Below are 9441 nucleotides of genomic sequence, written 5' to 3'. Positions count from 1 at the left end.
AGAATTGTATATATCTAGGTTTGTTATCTATAACCTGATATAATACTCCTCCTAAGGCTAAGTCTGATGCGTCCGTTGCTATTTCAAACGGCACGCCATCGACTGGCCCTTGTACAACTGGGGCTTGTTGGACTGCGTGTTTGAGCGCTTTAAACGCGTCATCACACTCTTTAGTCCACAAGTCTCCTAGTTTGCCTTTATGACATCTTAAGTGTCCAAAAGGTTTAAGGTAGTCAGCTAAGTGTGGTACTTCATCTGAAAAGAAGTTTACAAACCCACACATGCTGTTAACATCTTTTCCTGTAGTTGGTGATCGCCAATCTAACAGGTGTTCTACCTTACCGGGGTCGATCTTAATACCTTCCCCAGATATATGGTAGCCTAAGAGCTGTATTTCGCTCATGGCGAAGTGGCATTTCTTCTCGTTAATCTTGAAGTTTTGCTCATTGAATCTCTTAAGGACTCGTCTGACTAATGCGGCGTGTTCGCCTGTAGTCTTAGAAAAGATGACTATGTCATCTATATAGACTTGCACGTTAGGCATGTCTGCAAACATTTCTTCCATTACTTGTTGGAAGAATGCTGGTAAAGAGTGTAATCCGAAAGGTGCACCTCTGAACCTGTATTGTTTACCTTTCCACGTAAAGCTAAAGTATTTACGGTGGGGTTCATATACCTGCATTTGATGATATCCTTGTGTAAGGTCTATAGTTATAAACACTGTAGCACCTTCCATCCTTCGCAGTAGCACGTTAATACGAGGTAAGTGAAAGCTATGAGTCGGCAATAATTTATTTATTGGACTCATATCTAAACATACTCTGACTTTTTTAAACGATCCGTCAGAGTTATGTTGGTCTACGGCTAGCAGTGCCAAGTTAGCTGGCGTTTGTTGATAGTTAATTTCTATCACACCATCTGCTAGCCATTTCTCAACTTGTTCTTTTACAACAGCCTCGTGTCTCCAGGATAGATAGTTCCTTGAGGGACACTTTAACTGTGTAAAGTCTACCTTGGTTAAGTCAAGGCTGACATATCCGTCGTTAAAACGAAATTTTGCCCAATCTGTGATCTTTATTTTCTTATTAACTAGAATCAAATCCATGATTTTGTTCGCAAAGTCAGGTATTAATGCCTTGACTGTGTCTGACGGGGACTTATATGGTTTCAGACAGTTATCGTCTGATTGATCCTTTAATGGATCTATGTTGTTTGGTAGACCCGTTACGGTTATACCTAGAGTGAGTAAATCACCCATTCCGACTATAATGTCGTACTTCTGTGACATCTTAACTATCACAGCTTGAGTAGTGATACTCCTATCATCGGCCAGGGAGATTTTAACATCTGTGGTGATGGTATCACACGTAGCAGTTTTATCATCAGCTAAAATGAGATGAGTTGTTTGTGTTCTCCTTTCGATATCTTTCATTAATACAAAGCGATCGGATATACATGAAATTTCTGAACCAGGATCAATCAACGCAAGGATTTTATTTCCATTGCAGTATACCGGGATTATTACACGCTCATCTAAAGAGTCGTTGTATTGTCTGTGTAACGATTGTACCTGGTAGTACCTTCACTCCAACTTAATGTTGGGCTTTTTGTCACAAGACTTAGTGTGATAGCCATTGGTCTTCTTGCACTTGTCGCACTTAATAAGAAAGTGTGTACAGGTGGATGCATGTCTGCCATTCCAGTAACCGTTTGGGATTAATTGGTACATGTCATGCCCACACTATGCGTCGGCACATTTCTTAATCTTCTTAAATGGAGGTTCCATGTCCTTCGCTCCCGCGAGTGCCCGTTTATTGGGTCACGTGGATAGAGTGGAGTCGCGAGCACGTGTATGTTGGGGTCTCTCGTTTCCAAATACACTGTTTTTTTTTGGCAGATTTACCATAAAAATTCACCAAACCGGAAACCACCTTCTTTTTTTACCATTCTGAAAATCACCTTCTTTTTTCACCATTTTGAAAATCGCCTTCTTTTTTTTCCTTTTTTTTTTTTGGCTTTTAGGGTCTAGAATGATTGTATGTATGTGTTGAAGTGTGTGCATACGTTGATGTGTATGTGTGTGGTGTATTATGTTAAACTAAAATACAATTTAGTCAGTTAGGATTTAGCAGTGGTAGCTTGTGTAAGAATGATCGGGACTGCCTCTTGGTAAGAGCCCAAATATCCTCGATCACACAGGGCGTACCTCTAGCTGTTCTTTATTGAATAATTTTCAATAAAAGTACCAAGTGTTCATGACCACATGCCTAAGATAGACATAATTGATTGTATGTATGTGTTGAAGTGTGTGCATACGTTGATGTGTATGTGTGTGCATGCGTTAAACTAAAATACAATTTAGTCAGTCAGGATTTAGCAGTGGTAGCTTGTGAAAGTACCAAGTGTTCATGATCACATGCCTAATTTGTAGATAGACATAAGAACGTAAGTCACGTTAATACATTAGCTGATATAAATAAAGTTACATCTGAAGAAAAGTTAAAAAAGAAAAAGACTTATTGGATTTTGAAGATTGGTGGGAGGACCAAAATCTATAAGTAGTAGTGATGTACTGTCTAAGTAAATGAGTCATACCAAATACTCAGGCTATTGGAGCCATCAAAGTGAATTTAGAACACTTTGGAAATATTGGAAAAAGAACTTGTATTAAAATATTCAAAATACAAATAAAAACCGATGTGTTATCGGAACTTTTGTTTTATTTTTTGAAGAAGAAGAAAAAATGTTATCTTTTTACAAAAAGTCTTGAGGGACCAACTGACGTCGCGTCTTGACATTGCGCGACGACAGTACACGTACATGCAAACGGTTAGCGTGGAACGGTGTAATACAGTGTCGACGATCTGAATTGCATTGATATATTGCAACCAATTTCCATCTCACACCTGTGCGACGGCTGCGTCTGGGAAGCATCGTTGAGGACGCAATCATACATTTGTCTCTCTTCCGGACTCATTTTGGCAACCGTCATTGGGGTCCACACTGGAGGTGCAGGTGCAAACGGAAGAACATCATTGTCTTCACCACTGGAACTTATCACCTCAATGTCTGACTCGTCGCTACTCGGCATAAACAGTCGATCATCATACAGGGGACCAAACGTGAACTCTAACTCCTCATTCTCGACACGTCGCAAGTCATCACAAGCCTTTTTCTCGGCCTCCTGGCGCTCAACTACAAGATGATTGGCCGCGTGTAAAGATAGTTTCGCATACCTCTCGCTCTCTTGTATATACACTATCACCACATCATCACTATTACGTGTTGAGTGTACAGTGGCAGACACTTGATCGATAAGGATCTGCTCACCTTCAAGGGATCCACGTGGCTTGTTTAACATACACTTGTATGAGGCTCCGTACAGCAGGGACTCGTAATCGGCGGTCGTTTTTATAGTCGGCAGCTGGGCAATTTGAACAAGTTTCGAGCACTTCGTGCATGGCGCGGTTCTTGAACATGACAAACGTCGTATTGCGACATTTGCAACACGAGTTGCCTTTAGTCTTGGTTACACAGATGTCCCACAGTGACGCTCCACAGCAAGAAGTCTGTTTGACGCCTATTGTTACTGTGGTACAGATGACACAAGTAAAGTGCGATTCAAGTATCCCCTCCATAGTCGTTGTTGTTTGTGTTGTGGAGAGATTGTGAATCAAACTTCGTACTATTTGTGCATTTTATACCCCAATTTTTATCTTTTTTGAAACTCCCACAACAGGGTACAATGGTCCAGCCCCGATTGATGGGGGTTTGGAAAATAAAATAAAATTGACCGGCATGCGGGCCTATCTGAAAAAGTTTACGTACTCGAATGCCAGCACTGGTGATTTGTGGGCCGCACTGAGCACGTCCAGTGGCAAGGATGTCAAGAGTCTGATGACCAGCTGGACCCGGCAGGCGGGCTACCCTGTGCTGACAGTCTCGGCAGCGTCTACCGAGCCCGAAAACAGTGGCGCTGCTGCTGTGGCGGCAACCACCACCAACAACACCACCACCACCACCACCAACAACAACAACAACAACAACAACAACATGCCCCCCACCTCTCCCTCTTCCACCACCTCCTCAATCACCACCATTGCCACCCAGATCACCGTGCAGCAGGAGCAGTACCTGAGCATGGGGGCGGTGCCGACGGTTGTGGATCACCAGAGTCTATGGCAGGTGCCGGTTAACATACTGATTGACGGCGTACAGGCTGGCAGCGACCAGCTACTCGAGGGGTCGGCGAGCGGCACCTTTGAGAGCTCCATCCCCGACGGGGCCGTGTGGAAGCTCAATGCCGAGATGGCCGGGTTCTACCGTGTAAGGTACGACCAGGCACTGCTACCCATGCTGCAGAGGGGTATCAGCAACAAGACGTTCTCCGTGGCGGATCGCACCGGTATCGTGAACGACATGTTTGCGCTGGCGTCTGCCGGTTACACGAACACGACCGACGCGCTGCAGGTGCTGTCGGCCTACACGGAGGAGGATGATACTACTGTGTGGACCGAGATCATTGAGAGCCTGGACTGGCTCTCATCCGTGTGATACGCAGAGGACGAGCAGACCCTAAGCCGCCTGCGCAAGTTCAAGCAGACCATGTATGGACCTCTGGCCACCAAGCTTGGCTGGGATGTTAAGGAGGGCGAGGGGCACCTTATCATCCTGCTGCGCACCAGCGCCATCCAGGCCGCTGGGGATGTCAAGGTCCCGGAGGTGGCTGCGGAGGCCAACACGCGGCGACAGGGAGTGGGGACAGCTGTTGGAGCTCGCCGACACGGTGGATACTGAGGAGGAGTCACTACCCATCCCCAAGGCTCTGGGGTCGGGTAGCTCGGCCGCTCTGGTGGTCAAGACGCTGGACTACAGTGTCAGTGGTAAAGTGCGTTCACAGGACGTGCCGGTTATGATCAATGCATGTAGCGATAACCCGGTGGGGAGGGATGTCACCTGGGACTATGTAAAGGCGAACTGGTCGCAATTCCACGATCGCTTCTTGACCAGAAACTTTCTGATGGCGCGCATTGTGACGGCCAGCGCCGAGGGGTTTTCTTCCGAGACGAGAGCCAAGGAGGTGTTTTGTTTTTTGAGTCCAACGGCACGCCGGCCACGGAACGGACCATCAAACAGAGCATCGAGACCATCCGGGCGCGTGCGGCCTGGTTGGAGCGCGACCGCGAGGACCTTGCAACCTGACTGGTCGCGAATACAACACTGTGAGGAAGTGGGAACATGGCTGTTCCCTACACTGCCACCGTTGATGTTTGTTGGTTCGTGTCGCCAGTCTAACCTTAGGAGAGTATCTGGCGTCGGTTATCCACTACTGCCCATTTGACATTGTACACGAGCTGCGCTGCGCGACGCCGGGGCGGTTGGATTTTAATTACCTTAGTGTGGAAAAACAAGCGGATTTGGGGACTAAAATAGATGCGCTACTAGATGTGCAATTGAGAGGTGAAGAAGAAGACAGAGAACTATTGATGTACGAGTTTAAATGAACTGCAGAAGATGAGGAGAAAATCGATGTAGTGCATGGGGCGGTTGAAAAGATGAAACAAACGTTGGCACGGGAACGAAAAGAACTGCGGGAACAGGTGGACATAAATGATCGATTCAATAAAAAGGTTAAGTCGATGACAGAGGAGCTGAATCGAATTAATCAACTGATTGTAGGTAAAGAGGGACAAACGACCGAACTGGTGCTCGCATGTTTGAACCTAAATCGGTGGAAGTGCCAAAGTGGTCATTTTCCCAGGCTAGTCTAGACGACATATATGTATATGTTTGCTAAATAAAAAAAATATTGTATTAAAAAAAATTAAAAATGGAGCACTTTACGCTACCAGCGTTTATTGATCGTGATCTCCAACCGCCCCAGCGTCGTCGAGGAGCTCAATACATGTAAATAGTACGGCTGCATCGTAGCAATCCTGGTTTTCCGATTTTGACAGCAGCTCCCTCTCCAGTGCGTACAACACAATGTCGTGTACACAGTACTCCATGTCGCGGTATCGCACAATGTCAAAGGGGCAGTGGTGGATAACCGACGTCAGATACTCCCGGTGGCCATTTATCGCAGCTAGATGACATGAATCGTCATTGTAGTTACCCAGGTTGCCGTCCAAAAACTCGTTCACTGCACAGCTGTCATTCTCGTCGCCACAGAATATAGTGTCGTCGCAATTCGCGCCGGCGCTCTTCAGGGGTTGGAACGCGGCTCGACAGCCGTAGTATACGGCAAACTCAAAGCAGGCGTCAATCTGCTCGTATGTGAGCATGTCGATGTCAAGCGCGTGGTAATAACCTCGGACAACCCTGCTTGAAGGGATCGTTGGCAAACGGGCTCCCACTCGGTCGGGAGCATGGAAATTAGGAAGGTCACATTGTTCCGTTGAGCAGCCTGGAATATCTCATTGTCGCTCGGGATAAATGTCGTGGATAACATATTTTTTTTGTTTTTTTTGGCAGTTCAAAAGCGAAAAAGAAAAAGTGAAACCTAAACGACTCAAACGCCAGTCATTTTATACTTGTCCCTTTGACTACAATCCGAGTTCCATCAATCAATCGAACCCTGAAAGACCTTGACCATTCAGGTCTGACTAGTGCGCCGATCGGACATACGGTAGGGCCACCACATGGGCTGAAACGATATCGACGATTTCCCCTGAGACAATCACATCAACGGTACTTTTTGCAAGTATCGCTCCCCCTCAGCTTCAAACGTTGCGGCGTCCGCACCGAGCATTAATTCCGCGAGGCTCGACATAAATGTGACGCCCTCGTGTACAACATTCAAATCGTACAACGTGGGCGCGATACCCACATTGCTCACCCGCAGCCGCGAAACCCCGTTCGGACTTTTATCAACCGCCGTGACCTTGAGGCGGTATCCCATGTACTCTGAAAGTTCCTGGATTTGGCTGTCACTGCTAGACATGATGTCTGATGTCCCGTTCGGGAAGATGTAGTGCATAGCACGTTTCTTCATGAGCGCTTTCGTCGTGTCCATAATCGAATCGAGTATACTTTCGCCGTTCGAGAACTCGCCGCCTACGCGCCGGTCGTATTTTGACGCCTCGTGTATGCTCGTTTCGTAAGCCGACTCGTCACCTTTTGTTTTCATGAACGAGTCGTAGAAAAGTCCAATTGTCGAATCCGTCCGGAAGTTGTCGCTCAGAACTCGCTCGTTGTCCCCCACGCCGACACTTACAGCCACATGTAGCGGTCCGCGGTTGGCCTTGACAATATCAAACAGCGTGTCCACCTGTGCAGCGCTCGGAAAATTGATGCCGGATTGCATGCTGACTCCCTTAATGTGGAACTCGCTCCAAAATCCAAACCCCAGCTGCAGCAGACAGCACCGGTTTTCGTTGCGTAGATGCAATGTCAGCTTCTCGAACAATTCCGACACCATCTGCATCATATTTGGGTTGCTCCAGTCGTTTATACCACTCTCACCCGGTGTCGTAGCCCACGCGGACGATCGGTTCTCACCTGGTCCGTTTAAAAAGTATAGCCGGACAATGGCGCTCATGCCCGGCTCCAGCTTGTCGAGTTCTTCGTCCAGCTTCGCAAACGTCACACTAGTACCAGCGTAGCAGTCGTCTGCGAACACGCGAATATACTCGAGTTTGCCCTTCTCTGTCAGCCCGCACATTGGCATGATTCCGGTGGCGGGCCGATTCTTTACTGCCACTGCGGTCCACGGTCCATCGCTTGGTGGCACATAACTGTCGAACTTGGTATCATATCCCGTATCCGTATCCCTGTACACTGCACGAGTTTCGCCGCCACGGGACCACCTGGAGACAAAGAGGGCAATCGGGCACAGTGCAAGCACGATAAAAAGTCGATACATTTAGTAAAACCCTAAACCCTGAAAAAACAAGGGCTGAAACGCTTTTGAAGATCAATCCAAAAAATAAATAAATATTGTTTTAGGTTAGATAAACGGGTTAACAACTCAAAGAATGTCGTGGAGAATCAAAAGCACCGAAATACGCCTAGGGCAAAATGCCGCCAACGCCAACCAGGGGACGTCGGCAGTCGCCATTGGTAACAATGCCGGTAGTGCCAACCAGGGTGTCGGAGCCGTGGCCCTGGGTAAGGATGCCGGATGTGAAGCCCAGGGTCAACATGCGGTCGCCATAGGATTCGATGCAGCACACTACAACCAGGGCGAATGCAGCATTGCGATTGGTGCATTTGCAGCGTCCACAACAGCAGCAGCCAACGAGCAGTCTGCGTCTCACGCAATCACCATGAATGCCACGGGTACGGTATGAAGAATGCCGTCGACGGCTCGCTGATGGTCAAGCCTATCCGCAACGCCTCGGGGCCCAACGCGCTGACGTACAATGCCGCAACGGGCGAGATTACGTACTCGTCCTCGAGCGAAGAGACCAAGGAGAATATCAAATTATTCGATCGCGATGCATCACCACTGATAGCAAAGCTGGTTGTCAAGGAGTTCAACTTTAAGAATAAGAACAAGTCGACCAGGGAAACGACGACGACACCATGATCGTGGACAAGGAGGAGACCCACTTTGGCTTTATGGCCAATGAGGTGTATGCCATTGACCCCACGCTGGTGTACGATGACCCGGATGACACGCCGCTGGACATTAAGTGGAACAACATTATTTCCCTGCTGGTGCGGCAGAACCAAGACAATCAGGTTGTCATTGACCAGCTGGTGCTACAGAATCGGTTGCAACAGGACCAGATCGATGAGCTGATTAGGCGGCTCGCCTACATTAACCCGGTCGATAGCGATATTTAAAAATTTAAATTAAAAATAATAAACCTGTCGACAAAACATGGCTGATTAGTGGAAGGCTCGGACTCTCAAGCCAACACCATCGGCCAGCCATTCTCAACATTGGGTTCGCGAGAATTTTATGTATAAAATGCCAACGTGGAAAATGTTCCTTTTCACATTGACATTTATTTTTCTTTTCTTTTTCTTTTCTGTTCACAATGACTGGAAACTTTACAATCTCGACCTTCGGCTTTGATGGGAAACGAAGCAAACCGTACCAGATCATGGCCGTTAATAGTCCCTAGAAACCTATATTCGGTTGAGCCATCTAGCTACCGAAGTATTCAGGTATAAATAAAATTGGAAAGTAAATAAAGCTCTATTAATAGAACTAGACCAACTCTTTTTTGTTTAGTATTTTGCTGAGGCCTTTTAATGGCCTCATCCCAACATATGATATGTTAAATGGAAAAGGTTTAATTAATAAAACCATTAAAAACAATTTTAGGAAACTTAAGCTCCTCGTACTAACAAGTTATATATATATATATATATATATATATTATATATATATATATCTCTATATATATATATATATAATAGATATATGATATATATTTACATATATATATATATATATATATATATATATATATATATACATATATATAT

At 46.2% G+C, this 9441-nt stretch overlaps 8 protein-coding genes across 8 annotated transcripts; 5 read left to right on the top strand and 3 right to left on the bottom strand.

Annotated features, from left to right (window-relative positions):
* Positions 1-2830: 2830 nt before the first annotated feature.
* On the bottom strand, positions 2831-3361 carry SARC_02256 (hypothetical protein; the record flags this gene model as incomplete). The annotated part of the gene is made up of 2 exons (XM_014303994.1): positions 2831-2864; positions 2907-3361. 2 exons carry the CDS (start codon positions 3359-3361, stop codon positions 2831-2833), a joined length of 489 nt encoding a protein of 162 aa, XP_014159469.1.
* Positions 3362-3477: 116 nt separating this feature from the next.
* SARC_02255 (hypothetical protein) lies at positions 3478-4554 on the top strand (the record flags this gene model as incomplete). The annotated part of the gene is made up of 2 exons (XM_014303993.1): positions 3478-3625; positions 3740-4554. The coding sequence occupies 2 exons, from the start codon at positions 3478-3480 to the stop codon at positions 4552-4554; spliced, it is 963 nt and encodes a 320-aa protein (XP_014159468.1).
* A 55-nt stretch (positions 4555-4609) lies between these two features.
* On the top strand, positions 4610-5504 carry SARC_02254 (hypothetical protein; the record flags this gene model as incomplete). The annotated part of the gene is made up of 2 exons (XM_014303992.1): positions 4610-5268; positions 5399-5504. 2 exons carry the CDS (start codon positions 4610-4612, stop codon positions 5502-5504), a joined length of 765 nt encoding a protein of 254 aa, XP_014159467.1.
* A 351-nt stretch (positions 5505-5855) lies between these two features.
* SARC_02253 (hypothetical protein) lies at positions 5856-6284 on the bottom strand (the record flags this gene model as incomplete). Its single annotated transcript, XM_014303991.1, has 1 exon — positions 5856-6284. The coding sequence occupies one exon, from the start codon at positions 6282-6284 to the stop codon at positions 5856-5858; it is 429 nt and encodes a 142-aa protein (XP_014159466.1).
* Positions 6285-6679: 395 nt separating this feature from the next.
* Positions 6680-7864, bottom strand: SARC_02252 (hypothetical protein; the record flags this gene model as incomplete). Its single annotated transcript, XM_014303990.1, has 1 exon — positions 6680-7864. One exon carries the CDS (start codon positions 7862-7864, stop codon positions 6680-6682), a length of 1185 nt encoding a protein of 394 aa, XP_014159465.1.
* Positions 7865-7976: 112 nt separating this feature from the next.
* On the top strand, positions 7977-8291 carry SARC_02251 (hypothetical protein; the record flags this gene model as incomplete). The annotated part of the gene is made up of 1 exon (XM_014303989.1): positions 7977-8291. The coding sequence occupies one exon, from the start codon at positions 7977-7979 to the stop codon at positions 8289-8291; it is 315 nt and encodes a 104-aa protein (XP_014159464.1).
* A 23-nt stretch (positions 8292-8314) lies between these two features.
* Positions 8315-8530, top strand: SARC_02250 (hypothetical protein; the record flags this gene model as incomplete). The annotated part of the gene is made up of 1 exon (XM_014303988.1): positions 8315-8530. The coding sequence occupies one exon, from the start codon at positions 8315-8317 to the stop codon at positions 8528-8530; it is 216 nt and encodes a 71-aa protein (XP_014159463.1).
* Positions 8531-8562: 32 nt separating this feature from the next.
* On the top strand, positions 8563-8790 carry SARC_02249 (hypothetical protein; the record flags this gene model as incomplete). Its single annotated transcript, XM_014303987.1, has 1 exon — positions 8563-8790. The coding sequence occupies one exon, from the start codon at positions 8563-8565 to the stop codon at positions 8788-8790; it is 228 nt and encodes a 75-aa protein (XP_014159462.1).
* Positions 8791-9441: the final 651 nt, after the last annotated feature.

This window comes from Sphaeroforma arctica (assembly GCF_001186125.1).
Source record: "Sphaeroforma arctica JP610 unplaced genomic scaffold supercont1.99, whole genome shotgun sequence".
Classification (NCBI taxonomy): domain Eukaryota; class Ichthyosporea; order Ichthyophonida; genus Sphaeroforma; species Sphaeroforma arctica.
The sequence above is the reverse complement of the archived record's forward strand: the minus strand, read 5'-3'. Positions and strand labels throughout refer to the sequence as shown.